The sequence below is a fragment of the Haemaphysalis longicornis genome, unplaced genomic scaffold (assembly GCF_048455015.1).
Source record: "Haemaphysalis longicornis isolate Haplotype H1 unplaced genomic scaffold, Haemaphysalis longicornis Haplotype H1 scaffold_12, whole genome shotgun sequence".
NCBI lineage: Eukaryota > Metazoa > Arthropoda > Arachnida > Ixodida > Ixodidae > Haemaphysalis > Haemaphysalis longicornis.
In genome coordinates, this window is record NW_027526225.1 from 115,491,859 (window position 1) to 115,513,205 (window position 21,347).

The following is a 21,347-nucleotide window of genomic DNA, read 5'->3' on the forward strand; positions in this document are numbered from 1 at the left end:
GTGGCAGACGTAACCCTGGGGGCAGCAGCTCTTGTGGTCCTCGCAGCAGACGGCATCCGGCAGCGGACAGCAACCGTATTTGCCGCTAGACAGCTGGCAGCAGGTCTGTCCGCTCAGGCACTTGTGTTTGTCCGGACAAATGACATCTACGCGGTGGCGTCAAGAACGCGTAATTAGCGAGCGTGTTGAGAAGGAAGCTTACAGAGCGCTAACTTTAACGCGTATAAGACGAAATCAGAGTTCTTCAGTATACGCTAGTTGTGAAACGCCGCTTCAGAATCCGGGCCGTGCGAGCATACCTGCTTTGTCGAAGCTGCGGACAAAAACAGATATTAGCTAAACACTTACTTAATAACGTAACTTACAAAAATTAAGTTTGCTCTTCGAATTAGGCAACATTGCGCATGTTTCCACGGATTTTCTTTCACGACTTACCGCAGCAGCCGCGAACACTACAGTGCAACATGAGTGTTCTGTCGACAGATAGTAAAAATATGGCAAGGTAAAACTGCCGGAACTCTCATTAGCAGTTCTTGCTAATTGTTACAACCCATTTACGATATATTCCGCAAAATCCGGCTCGTTATAAACTGCGTCATAATTTATGGTGTGTTAAGCATGGAAACACGTAAAAGTGCAGACAGAAACCACAGACAAAGACGGTTAATACACTGAGAAAAACAGAGAAGTACGTGATACGCAATACAAAATAAAAGCTTTGTAATCACTTAGTGCGGAAAATTGGGGGAGTTGGTACTGGGATAATTGAAGAATGTCTTCTGGCGCAAAAAAAAAAAAAAAAGCTGTGCGAACGCAGAGCCTGTCCCGTATGTCCCGTCCACATTCTTCTGTGTTATCGTCGTTTTTCAACAGCGAAGCCGTTGTTGCTGGCCGTAATAAATGCCGTGTGCGGCGTCATAGAAAATGTGTGTCATAGTTACTCTTGCCGTGTACCGCACGTTTAAGCGCGCGTTTTACAAGGAGCGCCCGGCGTTGTCCAGGCTTTAGCGCTGCGCTCGCAACAAATACAAGGAAATACTGGCCCGTCAGCAAACCCTTCTACAAAGAAAACTGTTCACATGCGTCCACGCGTGAAGTGGGGAGCACAAGACACCTCGCGCTACAGACGCCCAGTTCGCGAACCCGGTTGCCCCCGGTTCTAGTGCGTGCTGACGCGTTACACTTGGGAGAGATGTGAAAGCCTGAGGAATCTGGGCCCGCCAGTCATACACGAGGAAGACGGCGATCTGGATGGATATAACGATGACTACTACTACTACCACAGTGAAAAGTGACGACGAAACATGTAAATAAACGATTTCAAACCTAATTCAATGCGTGGTGGTGTGGAGAAGGAAATCCTCCAGCTCCACTATGGTTCGAGACGTGCGCAACGTAATGCAAGTTTCGCCATTTTTTTTTTTTTTGCGCTAGGAAACATGCCTCAGTCATATTCGTGATCACGTTGCACTTTGCCTTGACAGCAAAGAGTTTGCCTATACTTTATTTTACTGTTTCTTAATCTGCACTCGCGAAGTGAACAAAACTACGCCATTGAGATGTTTTAGGGAAGTATAGATTGACGAGTACTGTCGACACCGCTCCTGAGATAACCGGCACCCGTCTACTGTTGCAAATGATATCAATTAGTCACTTCGGTTCATAAAACCAATATCTATCTCAACAAGACGCCGAATCATATCTTCGTCTTCAGTAATTCTAATTAACGGAAACAAATTCTTATCAGAATTTTTGGACTTGTTGACGTTCTTATTCCTTGTGACTTCATATCTCTGTACCTCGTCCCATGTCCTTTTTTCGCAGTTGATGCTGCGTCTCAAACTTATCATCATCATCAGCAGCAGCATCACCAGCCTATCAACGCCCACTGCAGGGCAAAGGCATCTCCCATTATTCTCCAATTACCCCAGTCCTGTGCTAACTGCGACCAATTTATCCCCGCAAACTTCTTGATCTCATCTGCCCATCTAACTTTCTGCCGCTCCCTTCAACGCTTGCCTTCTCTAGGGATCCACTCTGCTACCCTCAATGACCAACGGTTATCTTGCCTTCGCATTACAACCCTGCCCACGCCCATTTCTTCTTCTTAATTTCTACTAACATGTCCTTAACACGCGTTGGTTACCTGACCCACTCCGCTCTCTTCTGGTCCCTTAATGTTACACCTATCATCTACCGTTCCATTGCACGCTGAGTCGTCCTCAATTTAGGTTGAACCCTCTTAGTGAGCCTCCAAGTTTCTGCCCCGTCGGTGAGCACCGGTAAGCTGCAGCTGTCACACACTTTCTTCTTCAGGGACAATGGTAGGCTGCCATTCATTATCTGAGAATGCCTGCCGAATGCACTCCACCCCGTTCTTATCCTTCGAATTATCTCTGCCTCATGGTTGGGATCCGGGGTCATAACTTGGCCTAAGTAGATATATTCGCTTACTACTTCCACGGCCTCGCCACCTATCTCAAACCGTTGTGCTGTCCCGAGGTTATTTATCATTACTTTAGTTTTCTGCATATTAGTTTTCAGGCCCACGGTTCTACTCTGTTTGTCTAGTGCTGTAAGCATGCTTTGCAATTCCTCCCCCGAGTTACTCAACAAGGCAACGTCATCAGCAAACCTGAGGTTGCTCAGGTATTCTCCATTAACCCTTGCTCCCACCTGTTCCCAATCCAATGTTCTGAATACTTCTGGTAAACATGCTGTGAATAACATTGGGGAGATTGTGTCTCCTTGTCTGACGCCCTTCCTTCCTCAAACTTATAGGGCTTCCTTATATAGTGAGCATTGTGCTTGCTGGACCGTCGCATGGCTTTGGCTGTCTTAATACCTCACTTCACTTTGACAAACTACTATTACAGCTCAGGCCACTGAACAATTGCCGTCGACCAATAAATAGTTGACGCAGTTGCCAAGTGCGGAGCAGTCATTCGACAGAGGGGCCGTGGCGTCGTTCTAAGCTCTTTCCCTCATGCTTCTCCCCTCCCTGTTTCACTCCTCTCATGAATTGAACAGCCCTTTGTTCTATGTAATTCAATTTTCGCACCTTTGCAGTGATTGCACGCCTTCTAACATGGGGGAGCCAAACAAAAGGCTATCACCAGCCTCGGAAGAGCAGTAGCGGTGGGCATTCTTTCGTACGGAGGGACACATTATGACCTCAACTGCACCCAACGACGCACGCTGCAAGTTCTTCATAATTCCACCCTGCGCACCATCACTGGCCTCCCACGTCATACAAAATTGGAAACCTCCAACAAGCAGCGACCCTCCCACCAATCGACCGCATCATTCAGGAACAAACGGATCAATACAATTTTAAACGACAACTCACCCACCAAGGCGCGCTCCTTACCCAGTGGGCTAAACGAAGCCATATTCCCCTACCTAATTTTCCAGCCCCAACACCCCCTTGGCAGCGGCCCCACTTCACTCAATCCGTCACCTCGCAACCTGTCGCACGCAGGAAGCCCAAGCTTCGACAGAAAGCTGCCGACGCCTTGCCTCAACTAAACACGACCGGGTGAAATTGACGTTTACACCGACGCTAGCCACATAAACCTACACATCGGCACAGGATGGATCAGCCCGGACAATTTATCCATCATGGGAGCCCAATATCACCGTATTTTCAATATTGCTTCAACGGACGCGGAGCTCATCGCTATCGACGATTCTCTCGACTACTTTATGTACGATTACCATCGCCCCATTTCCCCCAACCTTCGCATCCTAACAGACTCATATGAAGCTCTCCAAGAACTTTGTCATCCCAGGTCCACCCACCCTTCTGTCCACCACATTATTCATCGAATCACTGCGCTCCAAACATCAGGCTGCCAAGTCAGAATTGACTGGACCCCCGGTCATGAACCAGCCGCTCCTGGGAACCAAGCAGCTCTCGTGGCTGCGCAGGAGGCCCTTCTCACAATAGCCTCCGATGGACCCCCGGCGCCGCCCTTCTCGGTCTACCCCTGGCCCAACTGCCCTGACGATGACCCCTACCTCGCTCCCGCAATCAGACTCCGTAGATCCAGGCAACTGAAACAACAACGCCTCAAGGCACTCACACCTTCATGCCACCTCACCTCCTTCCCCACCCTGACCCGAGCACAAGAAATCTTCTCGAACAAGTTCCTCACCAACACCTGTACGGCACCAGAGACCATTCGACAATGCTATTATCCCCAGCAGGCCCCCCGATGTCCCTACTGCCACAACTTCATCGCAGCCGATCTCCACCACCTCATCTGGCACTGCCCAAAGTTTTCTCGCTTTCGTACGTTCACTCCCCCAGACCGCGACACCTCCACTTGCATCGACCCAATATCCCTCTCACATGACACACTCTTCCAAATCGTGATTTATGCCACAAAAAGCGGCCTAGTACGAGCAATTTAGCAGTGGTCTGCACGACTTCTGAAGAGAACCCTTGAAGACGACGTCATAAGGACTGTGCTCCTCCCTCCCCATTCCCTTCCTCTCCCCCCCCCCCCCCTGGCCTATCGCCTTCCTTTCTAACAAGCACACATTCTTATGGGACAGCTCGCGTTTTTTATCTTTTGTTTCTTGTTCTGCCCGCAACAGCACGAGCGGGAGTTCTGTTCATTTTGTGCTTGCTTTCACCTCGCACGTGCCCTTTTCTGCGTGATTTTGAACGCGTAGTTTTTAAAACAAAGCTTTGCTACTTTCGTCCCGCGGTTTCGCGGGAGATGCGCAAGTTAACCTTTTGACCGGAGACACACCCCCGACGGCACACCCCGCGAAGCACATCGCGTGATTCACCGGGCCCGCTTTCGGTACTGCGCACAAAGCTTCGTTTTCAGTCGTTCTGCTTATATAGGCGGCGGCGGCCGCCGCCGCGGTCGCGACGATCAGCGGATCGGAAGCCAACCACCCCCGCAGCCTCCCATGCATGCGCCATTCGGTCGTCTCTGGCTACATGACTCGTCTCGCGCCTGGCGAAGAGGAACGGCGCGTTCGCCGTGAATGAACGCCGCGATCGCCGGGACTACTTCTGTGAGCGCTGCACGGTACCGGGCGGCTTTGAGCCGTGGTCGGCAATATAGCTACATCAAAAGTTAACCAAGCGAAACGAAGACCCAACCAGACTAAGCCAAGCTTTTGCTTTGCATATCCAAGGTTAGCTTAACTAAGCCGCAGCCATCTTTTTTTTTTTGCTTCCGCAGCCACTTCTTTTTCCCTTACTATCATAAAAACCACCTCAACGAGCACTCCCAACTAAATGAACGTGGGGACTGCCAACAACATACGCGTATTTTGACTCAAATGTGCCTGCAGTTCTCTTTGCGCTAAATAATGGGGACATGCATGATAACTGCCACTGGTTCCAGGAGTTTCGAATGGTTCAGCTTATATAAACCTAATGCTCAAGTATCCTGATAACGTTTCGCCGGGAGGCTGAATCGATGAGCATCCGGGTATCTTTTCGAAGCACCTGGGCGCGCGCATGGCCGCGGGCGAGCTACGACGACAAGCCGAGCCCCGAACGTTCGCCGCACTTAAAAAATAAAGCCCAATACGGAACATACTCTTCGCATTCTTGTTTGAAGTCTCCTGGTGTACATTTTTGCGCCTTACTTTTGGGCTTTGAATTCATCAAGTGGCCGCACATTGCGGGATTATTGTCTCAACAGGGGTCCTGGCGTCCACGACAGAATGCAGAACAGCTTGTGGTTGTTAGTGTGTACGTATTTTCTTAAACAAAGGCGGCGAAATGTCAGCCATTCTCAAGACAAGAACATAAGCAACATTGAAACGCAACTTGTTTTTGCTCATGCTTAACGCAATACACTGTCAACTGGCACGAGACAATACAACGAAAGTTAGTTTGCGCACGGCAAATTCACGTCGTCCTGGCAAAACGTGGAGCAACCTCGGTGCGTGACGAGAGAGGAGACAGAGGCGAGAAGTTTTAGTGCAGTTAGTCCTCCGGCATTCTTGCGAAGTGCCGCGTAGCCTCTACTTGGCAGTTGGCAAGTCAGCGAAGTCCAAGGGTCACGCGGTTAGTTCCGATGCGGTTTACTGGTACTTCCGTTTTCTTTGCTCTCACCAGGAGTGCAGACCCGCCGATCCATATCCCAGGCCGGGCGAGTCAAAGGTGAGTGCAAGTTCATTGGCTGTGCCACTTCGCTGCTCTCTTTAACGCACTTCTGCAGCGTTATTATGCAGCGATATCCTTCGGGGCAACAGCTCACGTAGTCCTCGCAGCACGTCGCTCGCGGGTATGGACAGCAGTTGTACGTTCTGTCGTAGAGCTCGCAGCAAGTGTTGTTGTTGCGGCACATCTTACCATCCGGGCAGTGGATGAGGCGGCTCGAGATAGGCCTTCTCTCAGAAAATCCTGCGTAAGGTCAGCCGACAGCAGCTGAAACTTGGAGGTGCGAAACTTCAATGACGTACAAACAATCAGTGCCCTTTCACTCTGAGATAAAGAAAGTCCTTGAATCAAGGCCTGTTTGTTTGTAATTTGCTATTGACTACCTGGATTAAACTTAAAAGGACTAGAGCTTTATTCTAGCGAGCAAACATGGGGCTGTCCGTTTCCCTCCCGAGTCGTAGGCATCTCACTGACTGTATAACACACCATCCTAACCCCTCGACCACAAAGTACAGAAGTCAGGTCGCATCGAGCAGTGAGACGTGCACGTTCAAATTTCCCACCAGCACTACGGGCATGTCGTCGGTGAGTGAATGAAGCCTCGCTGCGCGTGCTTACCCCCCCTCCAGCCTCCCCCCCTCCCGCCCGCCCTGCACGCAATAAGGGGACACTGGCGACGTGCCCGTGCTTATACGTGAAAGACAACGAAATGTTGCTCCCGAAGCCCTTCAAACTGGACGAAAAAAAAAAAAAACACCGGCGACAACGTTGCACCTGGAGCCCTTCAAGAATGAAACACAATACTCTGTTTCTTTGGTGGGAAAAGTATTTGTTCTACGCCGATTTTTCGTGTACTGGTTATGTGAAAACCGAGGCATATACAGCTCCGCTGTAAAAACTATTACATGTGTCCGGTTGACGTTAACAGGGTAGAGTTTACGTAATACACGAAGAAATTGTTCATAACCGTTCGAAATGTAACGCGCTATTATATATCAAAGCCATACATCTACGACATCTGGAGAAAAAATATCGTGGGATTTGTTGCGCTGAGTGATTGAGTGACTGAGGCTCTTATTCGTAATCACCAAAAGCTATCTGATCTTCGGCTAAGCTGCATCTTGTTCGCCTAAGCGTCTACGAAGTTCTGACACTGCCAATATGCCAGCGTGAACCGCATGGAGCGTTTTTGAGCGCGATTATTGGGCATCGGCGTTTCGTGCGCGTTCTTTTGACGCCTGCAACGGCTTCGAAGTTCCACCTCGGTCAGAAAATGATGCGCGACGCGCGTGGCAGTGGAGAAGCCTGACGACATGCGCCAATGGGGAGAGGCGCGTTTAATGGCGGGAGAGTCGAAGGCTCGAAGCGTCCGGGGCAGCCGGCTGGCCCCGCCAAACACAAATTAGGCTTACCGCGCGGCGGAAATGTGATAAGCGTTTCCCTAAGCGGCACGGATAATGTTTCATTGTGCAGTTTTTACCCACATTATCAGTTCCTTTCCCGCATGAGCAACTTCGTTTGCGCCTCGCGTTGCGCTCCAGCGAGTGGTTAGAAGTGGTAGCTGGAGCTACCTGCACCGCTTCAACGGCCAGTGCCGACGCCATGTTGGCGCCGCCTGCTGCGCCGCGCGCTCCAAGCGTGTGGCATACGCGGCTGCGTCAGTGTGTCTGTGGAGTGTGCGGCGCGTTTTAACATGCACAAAATGCTCCATGCGGTTCACGCCGATGTGGGGGCACGCGTTTCCACGGCACCGCAGTAGTTTTGGCAGAGGCCTAACCCACTGAAGAGTGGACACAACTAGCCTGCCATGCCGAAACTGACAAACCAAGTGAAGCATATTGCAAAGCATTTTTTATGCACCGGAAACTCTTTTATCGAAAACCGAGAGTAGCTGCAGAACTGCCTGTATTTGGGAGCAGCACCTTAGAGGAAGAAGTGAACGTTAGGAGAATACCGCAACTGCTGGTCTAAAACGCGGTAGATTGGTTAGCCCGGACTACTCCCACCTTATGACTTCGAGCTAAGGACACCGTCGTTGTATTCGTCGTAGTCGCCACCATCATTGCCACCGTAGTCGTCAACATCAACAGCGAGGCGATGAACCTGCTCATCCCGGTGGTGCGGAATGGCGTCTTGCCTACTTAAAGTGTCCATTTATGAAAAGAAATGGTAGATGAACAGCCCGTTTCGCGCTGCAGCTATGCTACCGCGTTTTTAAAATGGCTTTCCAGGGAACAATAACTGTTTAACTTTAGTTCAAGGTTGAGCTTCGACAGCTAGAATCCTGAGTGAACAGACCTGAGAGCTAAAGCTAACCGAAAGCTACGGGAGTGTTATCATTTTTAGAAGGCGGAAGCACGAAAAAGGCAACAGCCTAACAATTTGCGCGGAACTTGTTATTACTGAATCACTGATTTGTCAGTGACGTTCCTCGGGAAAAAGTTAAGACAATCTTGAAGGTCGCGTAATGCTCCATCTTGTAAGAACATAGAGACATAATCAAGAAAATTATCATGTGCCTGACATTTTCGAGGCTTGGAAGGCTGTGAATCGATATTTCGAAGCTACTCAATATTTTCTTTAATACAGTAGACAGCACGGGGAAATCGTTCGCGTAAACCGGCATAGTCCATTTTTTCCTGCTCTTTTATGTCACTGGTACTGAATCCGCGCAAATCAGAGACTACTGTCAAAACATTGAACAACTGCATATGTGACTCTTGGCAGCCATGTTTTGGAGGGCAAGTCTTTTTGCGGGTGGTTCCGACCCATCAGGTTCTTTGGAGTGAAATGAAATTGAAAGAAATCCTGGTTATGTTAGGTCAGATTAGCTTATGACGGGGTTAGATTAGTGTTAGGTAAAGCTGAGGTTAGGGCAGGATGGGTTTCGGTTTGGCTTAGGTTACGTTAGGTTAAATTGAAACAGCGTTTTTATGTGGGTGATGCAACAGACCGACCTGCAAACAGCCTCTCCCTGTTTCGGAGCAGAGCTCTCTCCTTTTTTTTATGTTTTTTAGATGGCCTGAAAGATACAATTACCGTAAATATTCGCTTACCTTCAGCATTCCCCAACTCGGCAACACTGCGAAAGATGGGGCTGACTTTTCGGAGCATGGGCAGTGTGTGGTTCGTGGTCGCGTGGATGCACTGGTGCGTGGAGATCTTGCACTGGTATCCCTCGGGGCAGCAGCTCGAATGGTCGCTGCAGCACTGCGCGTGCTGGTAGGGGCAGCAGCCGTAGCTTCCGCTCGCCAGCAGGCAGCAGGTCTGTCCGTCTTGGCAGTAGTTGCCGTCGGGGCAGCGGACGCTGCCAACTGGGGGCACAGAGAAAATGGAGAAAGCGGAAAAAAAACGACGGTTCCTTGGTGCACACGTCACCAATGAATCACAGGGAAGACGTGAAAAACGGGTGCTATCGCAGCGCCCACAAACCCTTCGTATTTTTTAGATTTCCCGAATACTAGCCACGTAACGCTCGCGCGTGTTTCTAGCTGAAATTGTGTTTTCCCAGCACTACGATCATTGGTTTGCCTAAAGTCTGCACAAGAATAATTGTGCACTAAGCAATGTTCCCGTCTATTACTGGTGTTAGTAGTTTTGGAAATGCTTCAGGCTCGCTATTCTAGAAGAAACCCAGATGGCACTGCTGGTTTGTCGCAGCACGAAAATGAACGAACTAAACTTTAGTCCGAAGGCCCCAGGTACCCCTGGTTACTAGCCATAGAACGATACCAACCTATATGTGTTAGAGTAGGATTCTGAGCAACCGGATTTTCCAGCAAAGCTTCTCGAGGCATCGAGAACTCATCGCTTACCATTCTCCTCTGGCACCACCCGTTCCGCATTGCGGACGATGGGGTCCACCTTTCGGAGCATGGGCAGAGTGTGGTTCGTAGTCGCGTGTATGCACTGGTGCGTGGAGATCTTGCACTGGTATCCCTCGGGGCAGCAGCTCGAATGGTCGCTGCAGCATTCGGCGTGCTGGTAGGGGCAGCAGCCGTAGCTTCCGCTCGCCAGCAGGCAGCAGGTCTGTCCGTCTTGGCAGTAGTTTCCGTCAGGGCAGCGGACGCTGCCAACTGGGGGCACAAAGAAAATGGAGAAAGCAGAAAAAAAAAACGACTGTTCCATGGTGCACACGTCACCAATGAATCACAGGGAAGACCTGAAAAAAAGGTGCTATCGCAGCGCCAACAAACCCTTCGTATTTTTTAGATTTCCCGAATACTAGCCACGTAACGCTCGCGCGTGTTTCTAGGTGAAATTGTGTTTTCCCAGCACTACGATCATTGGTTTGGCTAAAGTCTGCACAAGAATAATTGTGCACTAAGCAATGCTCACGTCTATTACTGGTGACGCCAGTGGTAGATCTGGAAATGCTTCAGGCTCGCTATTCTAGAAGAAACCCAGATGGCACTGCTGGTTTGTCGTAGCACGAAAATGAACGAACTTAACTATAGTCCGAAGGCCCCAGGTACCCCTGGTTACTAGCCATAGAACGATACCACCCTATATGTGTTAAAGTAGGATTCTGAGCAACCGGATTTTCCAGCAAAGCTGCTCGAGGCATCGAGAACTCATCGCTTACCATTCTCCTCTGGCACCACCCGTTCCGCATTGCGGACGATGGGGTCGACCTTTCGGAGCATGGGCAGTGTGTGGTTCGTGGTGGCGTGGACGCACTGATGCGTGGACATCTTGCACCGGTACCCCTCGGGGCAGCAGCTCATGTGGTCACTGCAGCACTCGGCGTATGGGTAGGGGCAGCAGCCGTAGCTTCCGCTGGTCAGCAGGCAGCAGGTCTGCCCGTCTTGGCAGTAGTTACCGTCGGGGCAGCGGACGTTGCCAATTTCTGAGAAAACATGCAAGATAGAAAGCAGAATTATTCTGTTCTCTCCATCTCCGGGTGTCTGGAAACCAAGTCGAAAATGACGACAAAAAAAGTTTCTTTAGTTTGTCGTAATTTCGCGTGTCGTACTGTCGTCGTGTATTCTTGTCGAGTTGTGATTCTGATGTTCTGTTGCGTGTCGCATTCCTGTCCCGATTTTGATGCTCCGTCGCGCCGAAATCCTGCCTTGTCGTGATGTTCCATTAGTAGCTGCACATGGTTTGAATGTTAATGCCAGTTGTGAAGAGCCGTTCTTTTGTGACTACAGGAATGTTTGTCGTTTAGAAAATTGACTTTGTCGTTACGACAGAAACGTGTGCCGTAACAACAGATGGCTTTGTCGTAACAACAGGACATCTGTTGTCATAACAGAGGTTTTTTTTGTACGACGGGAATTCTTCTTAGGTTTTTTCGCTATTCCTGTTGGGATTTTATACTGAGAAGAGTGATAGTGCACTATTAGTGCACTATCACTCATTACTTAGTGTTCCACGATTTTGGGTACTTTCGTGTGCTAGTGATGACGCGTTGAAATTAGGCGCTATGTTCCTCCTAAAGCGGTACAAGGAGCACTGTCTCCAACGTGCAACGTTCATAGGCTACTTGTCAAGCAGCTCGTCTGGAAAAGTATAATTAGTTCATATTGTCTAACATATAGAATTCAATGACAACGAATCTCCAGAGGCTAATATTACTGCAAAATTCTGCCCAGTGCCGCTTCCCCCAACTCAACAATACGCCTTAATGCTAGAGCCGTACTGGGCTCATCGGACGATTTTACGCATGCACGAGGCGTAGCAGTGACGGGGCTCCTCAGCTGCGTTTTTCAAGCGTAGGCGGAAACGACGGCGGCGACACCAAGACGCGAGCGCTCGTGGGCAGATGGAATCGGGCGCAGCGATAACGGGAGTGTGGAGAGCAATAGGCGGGCCGGTAGGCTTTTTGCACTCCCGCGATAATGGTAACGATAATAACGAAAGCAACAATAGTAACGGGGAGAAAAAAGGATACGTGGTTTCAACAAGCGGCATGCGTGCACAGTGGGGTTCGTTTTCACCCGGTTGGCGTTCGTACTGGTGAGTCATTGTTTTTGAAGGCGCGGCTAGTGCGAGTCTCCCAGCTTGGCTTCAGTGCTTGGGGACTATGAGGATCCTTTCCAAAACATCCCCTAGACCAGGGGTCGGCAACCCTTTGAGGTGGAGGGCCGAGTTGCATGAAGCCGACACGACGGAGGGCTGTACGGCAAATCGGGTGGGTGGGGGAGGGGTCTTTGCAGGCAAAGAGAAAGAAATTAATGGAATCAACAATAATATTAACAATGATAATAATGTGGCCAAGTGTGAAGATGGGGCACAATGGCAAATGGAAGCGATCAATTCTCCGTTCTCGCCTTCCGTCTAACCCCATTTGAGGTCAAAACTGGAGTTCCGGCCTTCAGATAGGAAGTGACAGAGGGAGGGGTTCTGACGACGTGCTGAGGGCCGCATAATACTGTCCCGCGGGCCGCATGCGGCCTCCGGGCTGCAGGTTGCTGATCCCTGCCCTGGACGATGGCGTAAGGCCACCACGTGACGTGAGCAGTGTCCTCTGCAACTTTTTCGCCAACTTTTGTAAGATAGTATTAGTGGTCAAATTTTTTTCAATAAAGCTGTATATTTATTTTAGGGGCGAAGCTCCTTAAGTCATGGGTCTGTCCATCCCTTGTGTCTCGTGGTACGTGACCGCCGCATGCTTTCGGAGATGTCGCAAAGTGGGCCGCGTTGCACGCGCAAGAACCGGCTGCAACCGGCAGCGCAAACTCGGCACCGGGAGCGCGAGCTTGTCTGTGTTCGCCAACGGAGGCGCGAGCGCACGTGCACTGCGAGGGGGAGATCACGCAAGAGATCACGCCACGAACGCAGGCAGTCGTTCTCGGAGATCGAACGAGACGCAAGGACCATTGCTCGTTTCCTCTCGTCTTGTTCGGGCACAAGTTCGCCCTAAATAAAAGTTCTTTCTTTACCGTTCTGTCCCATCCTACGTGACAAATTGTGGTGGAGGTGCGGGGTAGTCCTCGATGGCGCGGGGTCTTTCACCAGGTCTGGGCCTGGGAGCATTGACTCCGAAAATAAAAGTTGATTTGTACAATGTAAGCACACAGTCTTACGTCTTTCGTAATGATGTAATGGGCGAACTTTCACGGGAGAGTTACGGTTACCGATGATCTCCCCCTCTCGAGCTTCGCCCCACTTATCATCATTCATTCCGTGGATATGGCGTGATTTTTTTGTTGGTGGTGTAATTACCAATTTTCTTGCTTTAAATAAGAGCAATATTCGTCGGTGTACTTTTGTTCCTTTGGCATGCTATTTTCATGCTGAATTAAGGTCAGTGAACCAGGATGTGCAAACTTAAACGATACTAGCACAGCATTGAAAATTCTGCTCCATTCGCTCCATCAACGCTCGATTTTTTAAAATACCAATCCCGGGAGCAGTACTATATCGACTTTACAGGTATACCTGCCTAATAGCTGTATTTTTGGTGAGCTAATGCAAATATTTTGCTTAGATATGCCATTTGTGGCTGACTGAGCAGCAAATTCGACAGCAGCAAAGTGGGAAATCGGAGATAAAGTATTACAGAAGTCACATGGATATTCTTTTTTATTCTTCGGACAGTGGCATACCGTCCTATCGCACTCAATTTGACTTGCAACGCGTTAGCAGCGGCTGGAGCTGCTACTCTGACGGTGCTGGCACCTCGCAGCAAGATATTTAATAATTGAGTATTTTCGCCCTTCCTATAATCACCAGCATCCCCCGTAAGTTCTACTGTCTTTGAGCTACCGAATGGGCAACGCTCAAATGCGTCTGATGTAACGCAGTTGAGCGTCACTTTCTACTTATTGTGACTTATGTTGGTTTCCTCGCCGTTATCGATGAAGACCTGCAGATCAGCTATCATACGTTTTCACATCTGGATCTTGCTTCCTGCGTCCGCTTGAAGTTTTTACGAATGCTCCTGCTATCATAGACGTCTTTTATCACTCTATTGCCTCACCGATGGCCTACTGATCGGTTTAGCTGGTTTGCATTTACTTCCAGCGAGGAAAACGTCCGAGAGCGGATCAACAGTCCTTTATGAGATTTTGTGACGGGTGGTTTTTGCTAAGAGAGTTTTAGCTGACCGTTTTCGACGGTCCGCTCCGGTACCGGCGGCCCGCTCAGCGCAACCGGAGCCAATGCCGTTTGTGGACAAGCGCGCCACGCATGCGCAATAGCGCTCCCGCTTGCTATCGGAGCGGAACACTGGCCGTTTTTCACGGTACGCTCCGCTCCTATAGGTGGCGCACTTGGCCCCGAACGGCATTGGCTCCGGTTGCGCTGAGCGGGCCGCCGGTACCAGAGCGGACCATCGAAAACGGTCAGCTAAAACTCTCTTAGCAAAAACCACCCGTCACAATTTCCAAGTTGCTACGCAATGCTGCGCTGAACTGGTCTACATTGGGCATGTTAGAGCGCTCCGCATTCGGTCAACCACGCGGCACAGAAAGCACGCGGGAGGTGTTGGCAAGTATCAGAAGAGCTAAACCCCATCTCCTCAGTTCTTTGGGTGCCTCGCTACGCTGTGCCACAGGCGCCCGGGGAAGCCGCTCAGGCTACCGTTCACGTGTTGCGAGTCATATTGAGCGCGATAGTGCATATGCACTTGTGTAATGCACGGCCGAAAGAACCTGTACCGAATTAGACGTACCTAATGCTAATACTTTAAGGGCAGCAGGAGCTCCCCACCCTTAGCAACCTGCTCGACCCTAATTAATACCGTGTAGAAACCCCCTCCTACACGCGGCGCTGCTTTTCGTAGTATAGCCATTACGATTGCCGTCGCTGTGGCGCGTGAAGTCCTCCAACTGCACGAGAAGAAAATGACGCTCTGTCTGTTTGAACCTCGATTCAGCCTTCCGGTCGACCAAAAGGTGAAGGAATACTTGAACAAAAGGTTCATACCATTACCGGGAAAACGACGTTTTCGTACCACTGAATCTGGAAACGCAATTCATACTTGTCAACATTGTTCAGGAAAAGAAATCGTTAAGCTTATATGAAGCAAGACGTCAATGCGTAAGGAGTATTGCAGTGTTGTTATATTTAAATATACAAGACGTTTTTTTTATTTCTGCGTTAGAAGATAAACAAAATACGCCTTCAAAAACAGTATTTTTACCCGAAAATACACAGAGATCACGTGACTAGTCTGACCTACGTGGCAGCGTTCAAAATTCAACAGCAACGAAAGCTTCCAATAGAATGCGAGCGAGCTGTGGAACGCGCGAAAATTGAATCGACTTTCGCTAATCTCCTCCGTAATTATCGTGCAAGGAGGGAAACGGGAGGAGACGAGCGCGTCGGATTGGTGGGGAGAGAAGACAGGCATTTACGTAGCAGAGGCGGCTGGTTACTGGGGCTCTTCGATTTACAGTCTCGGACTCACCGCGGATAGTCCGCGGGTAGTCCGAGGATTCCCCGAAGCCATAGGGATATATAGGAAAATCGAACGCCGGACTGCTTCTCGGGGAGTCTGTGGTGAGTCCGAGACTGTGACTCGAAGAGCCCCACTGTCGTCTGTTGAAGACACCTGCAGCGAAATGAGCAGACACGCGGCAAATTTTTCGTTGCTTGCTCTACAGCGCGTTCCGCTGAGAATTCATTCCAGCACATCCTAGCTGTTGTGGACCCTTGAAAACTGTTTACGACTGGTAGGGTGGCGCCTCGGCACTCTCGCGAGCAGCCACGCTGGCATGCATAGTGCAGACACGTCCTTCCGGGCACGATCATGCACGTAACCTCCGGGGCACCGGACGGAGCCTACTGAAAGCAGAGTTACTTGATATAGGAGTTGCGAAACTCCCCATAGGCCCCATGCATCAAAAAGCGGCCCCACGATTGGTCCGCTGTTTTAGATTTTCCCGTACAGTGGCGCCATTTGTTGGTGACAAAATTATCTATACACCGTGGTTCGCCGCTCGACGACCTGAGCGAAAAGTGGTATTTGGGTGCTTACGTAAACTTTTTGTGCCGAAGAATCCCAGGGTGTTCAAACACGCAAGTGTTTTATATGCATTCGAAACAAGAGTAGCAAAAAAATGCGACCGTGTGGTCAGCAAGATGCGCTGTCGCCTGCGCATTGTCGTCTGCTGCGCGTCATCTGCGGTCTTCCGGCGGCAAAAAAAGGGTTAAGAATTCGTTTCGACGGCTTTACGGAAGCTTGAAAGGATTATTTAGAGCCACCTAATCAGCTACTGGATTAGGTTTGGCATACAGTGTGATGTAGGCCGAGCGACAACTGCAAATTTAGTACTTCAGGCAGGACCTATGTTGCTCTGGACTGCCCGCACGAGCGTCAATCGGTCGAGGCAGTTGAGCAGACGCAGAAACTATGAATAACTTAACTAAACGCAGAAAGCAATGAATAACTTAAAACGTACAAAAATAAAAAGAAATTAGGCACCTTAAAATAAAGTTTACAGTTAAATTGTCAGTTTGAATAATTACTGTTTTTAATAGTGCGCGCAGTGGCCGCGGTGGCGCCACCGTACGCACAATCGAAAGCAGGAGGGGGGTGGGGGGGGGTGGGGGGGGGGGGGGGGTAGTAGTGGGGCCGTTTTTTGAGGCGGAGTTTCGCAACTGCCTACATCGAAGAGCTCTGACTGAAAGTTCCAAGATAAGGAAGGATATGAGGAGAAATGGCCGTTACTGGGCAGACTTAGATGCCAGACATTTTACCTGTTGTGGCACATCATGCATCGCGAGTTCCATTGGCTGTCTGTTCGCTGAAAAAAAAATGGTCGCATATCTGCTGACTTCGCTGCAAATGTCGTCGCCTCTGTCATGCAAGTGCCTCTTCTTTCCCGCGCCCACCTCTCACGTTCCTGTTCTCCCGTTTCGCTCCACCAACGATAAACACGGTAGTGGTTCGCTAAAGTCAATTCAATTTTCCCGCGTTCCACTGCTCACGCACAATATGGTGCAGCATTTCGTTGCTGAACATTTCGGTCCAGGCTTAAGCGCGAGCTGTTTTTGTACTTTTGGGTCAAAATAGTGTTCTCAGCGCGTGTACCTTTATTTGCTCTCATAAATATCAACCAGGCGTTTATTTTCAACTACGGTAACACTGCGAGTTCCAGTTGTATATTGGATGTTTTGCGTCGTATGTGCGTAATGTTTTCTTCTTGCTCGACAATTCTGACGAGTATAAAGGATGCTTTCAGATTTAGTGGATTGGAAGGGTGTTTTGCCTACATAAACGTCTCGCTCGAGACCAAAATTTACGGGTTTAAAAAGCCCGCCACCCTCACAATTAGGATGTGAAGACTGAGGAAACAGCGGGGCTGGTGGTCTTCACTATCTTTAACTTGGCTTTTCGTAAGTCTGCCCATTTTATCGGCAGATCGGAATTCAAACCGAAGCCGGAAGCCAAACTCAAGTAAAGTCCGAAGCCAACGCCCGCGGTGCAAACCCAAAGGAAATGCTGAGCTCCCCGAATGTGATGATAGCTATGTCGGATAGACGCCGGTTTCGTAACGCGAGGGATGCAGGTTCGATTCAAAACACGGAAAGCGCTTCTTCTTTTGAGGCGCGCCCTCCCCGCACCTGCTCGTCGGCGCCTTGCCTCCTCGCCTCAATTTTCCCTCACCCTTCCTGGCCTTGCATTTCCCCCTTCTCTACTTTACTGCGCCAAGTTTTCAGCGACGCCAGGCCCGGATCCGATGCCAGATACAGTAAAAGCTCGTTAATTGGAACTCGAAGGCGACCATAAAATTGTTCTAATTAAACGGAGTTCGAATTAGCGGGTGGCGGCTAGAATGAATGAATGAATGAATGAATTTATTATAGAAAGGATAACACTCTGGCCTGTTGGGGGAAATAAGGGACCTGGGAAAGTTCCACCAGACCTGCTTCTGTGCTCCCTGTGCCACCAAGATAGACCGACAATCAGCCACTTGCTGTGGTCATGTAGGGTCCTGGAAGGAATCCCAGCACGACACAAGCCCCCTGGCGTCACATCTCTGGAGGATTGGCTCTATCCAAGGAATAACGCCAACGACGTGCTACTTGGACTGTGGGCCTTCGTGAAGGAGGCTTACCTCGTCAATAGAACTTAAGCTTTATCGGCTAGAATGAATAAATATCGCGCCATGCTGCGTGGCGAGAACAGAAAGAAGCCACCTCTGTACTCGCTATCCCGAATTAGGCACTGCTAAACTACACAGCGACCTCAGCACAAAGGAAACCTGCAACAGAATGCACCAGAGCACTGGCGCAGGCGGCGCGGCGCCCGCTGCGGGAGCGAAATAAACTGTCGCAGCAGCGTAGCGCGCGCTACGCTGTTGTTTTTCTGCTTCGTTCTTTTTCATCTCTAGTAAATTTTATTTGGCTTGGATTTGCAACACAATGTAATCGCTCTGGTCCGACCTCTGCGAGGAGCGATGGAAACCCCGGGATCCTAGTTCGAATTAACCGTCATGGATACCGACGCGTTCGAATTATCGGGAGTTTCCTCCATTGAAATGTACATGGCTGTGCCGAGACCAGGGCGTCAGTTCGAATTACCTGTAAATTCGAATTAACCGAGTTCGAATTAACGAGATTTCACTGTATTTATGTCCTCATCAATATGTATCGCCATCTTGGATGCTCGCCTTTAAAAGGAGCTCCACAGCAAGTAGACCAACACCGCGGTAAAAGGGTCTTAGTAAAGTTAATAAGAGCGAGGCGTAATACTGCAGCGTTGTGGTTGTGTCTCAATTACAATACTTTACGACACTTATAATGATAATTTTCGCCAAAGGAGGCCTGAGCTGCGAGTCAAGCCAACCCTGCATAATTCCTGAGGTAGGTGTAATCTTTTGCCGATTTTTCTGGAGGCAGTGCGCGTCGCAAGCCCATTAGAACCCACAATGATATAAATTAATCTATTACACTCCACAATGGAACGCCTCTTCACCCAGGCCCATTGCTTCGACACGCAGGATCCCATCCTCAACTGCGTGGCCCGCGGATGTAGGGAGCAAACATTGGGAAACAACTTGCGTTGCGGTCTATTTGTCTAGACTTGAGAGACACCGCGACAACAGAAGGCGGTGGTAAGATGTCCGGGTTGCTTCTACTGCGTTTGTCATTTACAACTAAATATAGCATCGTTTGATTCACGAACACAAGATATTTTCTCCGAAGTTCTCACGAAAGCGTTTAATATGTTCACTAATATATCACGCAGCAAAAGATGCCAGACAAATTCTAGAATTGTAAAATGCACGGAAAAAATATCTAGGAATGGTTTTGTGATTTATACGTCTTCGGTACGGCAGGGAAAGAGTACGGCGTTAAGCCAGTCTACAATGAGACACCGAGCATCGCGGCTTCATAGCCACGCTTTTTAAAACGTTGCCGATTGTTCACTCACCATCGCGCACCTCCACCGCTCGTTCCGAATTCCGGACGATCGGGTCGACCTTTCGGAGCATGGGCAGAGTGTGGTTCGTGGTCGAGTGGATGCACTGGTGTGTAGAGACCCTGCACTGGTATCCCTCGGGGCAGCAGCTCGAGTGGTCGCTGCAGCACTGCGCGTGCTGGTAGGGGCAGCAGCCGTAGCGTCCACTGGTCAGCAGGCAGCAGGTCTGTCCGTCTTGGCAGTAGTCGCCGTCGGGGCAGCGGATGTTGCCAACTTCTGAGGGAGCGGGAAGAAATAAACCTCAACTATATTGTTCACTCTACTTTCGGATCGCTCGGCAAAAATAACAGGATTTGGCATATTCCATGAACACCTCGGTATCCCCCAACAGCTCTAAAGAACACCTTTAGTTCAGCTTCTCCTCTATGAGCTCAGATGATCAGTATATGAAGCAAACAAAATTTCGTCCAATGACCATGTGGAGCATACCATTTAACTCTAGGTTCCGTCTGCGGTGCCGCAGTGCTCAATGCAAGCATGATAGTCTCCATTGCGTAGTGCCACCGAGCAGATCACTTTCTAAAGTTAAGCGGTACGCACAGTCTTTGTCAAAATTTTCTAGGCCACACCAAAAGTTTCTGGGCACAAAGAATTCACAGCAAAAGCTCAGCGTGTAACTTTGACTAAATTATTGTATTGCTGTAAGAAAGGAAAGTATTTTCTCCAGCTGCCCGGCGTAAAACTTTTCTGCCTCGCGCGAGGGGTAAGCTTGTACTTTGACTTCCTTGTGGCGTATGCACTTTGCCGTGGCCTAGAAAAGTTCTACAAAGACTGTACGTTGCTGCCATTGGCCTATTCTCTTTGTCGGTGCGGGGACTGGCCAGTCCAGTGGATTGTGTTGAAGCTAAACGAAAGAATTGCATTAGAATGTGCGAACTTTTATGAGAGAGAGAGAGAGAGAGAGAGAGAGAGAGAGAGAGAGAGAGAGAGAGAGAGAGAGAGAGAGAGAGAGAGAGAGAGAGAGAGAGAGAGAGAGAGAGAGAGAGAGAGAGAGAGAGAGAGAGAGAGAGAGAGAGAGAGAGAGAAAAGGTAAAGGAAAGGCAGGCATGTTAACCAGGCTGGGGCTAGTATCCTACACGCGGGAAAGTGGAACAATGAGGAAAGAGAGGAAAACTGAAAAAGAACGGAAAGGTACAGGCATAGCGTAGAGTGGTTTCCACCGCGGTAGGACACTACAGACAAAAAAGGTCTGTGAGTTCATAAAGGGTAGACTTTTGCGCCACAGTCTACTGTGCAAATCCGTCGTTTTTAGAAAACACAGGAGCGCTTTTGTATCCTTGTGCGTAGCTGACGGAGTAGGCCAGTGACCCAGGATTCTCATCTCAGAGAACGGGCGCGAGAGTCTAGCTTCCGTAGTGTTGAGACTTGGCTCTTTCGGATGAAAAACGTGGACATTGGCATAGGACATGTCTCTGGTGGGTCACAGACTTCGCACGCCTCACGGGCTGACATCCCAATCAATAAGAGTAAGCATTTGTGAATGCGACTCCAAGCCAGAGACGACAAATAACGGTTGCGGCAGACCGTGGGAGGCCTAATTGAATGGGACGCTAAAGATGCTGGTCAGGGCAATAATACGAGTGCTCGTGAAGTCTTGGTAGTCCATTTGGATAGCGTGGTCTCACGGGCAAGTTTGCGGACAGTCCTAGCTGCGTCCGTCCCGGATAACGGAATGGATATGGTCTAGGTATTTTGGTGTGCTAAGCGGCGGCAGCGTCCGCACTTTCGTTTCCGACAATGCCGCAGTGACTGGGAAGCCACTGAAGGAACTATAAAATTGTCCAAGGTGACGCAGTCCTCCAAGTTCTTTCAAATTGTGTTGTTTTAACGGGA

The 21,347-nt window shown here is 49.6% G+C and overlaps 1 protein-coding gene across 1 annotated transcript in view; it reads right to left on the bottom strand.

Moving 5' to 3' along the window:
- LOC144161806 (uncharacterized) overlaps positions 1–21,347 on the bottom strand; it is an 84,738-nt gene that overhangs the window by 27,414 nt on the left and 35,977 nt on the right. The window contains 6 exon segments of the mRNA XM_077692404.1: positions 6–146; positions 6,089–6,379; positions 9,193–9,450; positions 9,952–10,212; positions 10,722–10,985; positions 19,467–19,730. Of these exon segments, the coding sequence (XP_077548530.1) occupies positions 6–146; positions 6,089–6,379; positions 9,193–9,450; positions 9,952–10,212; positions 10,722–10,985; positions 19,467–19,730 (1,479 nt within the window).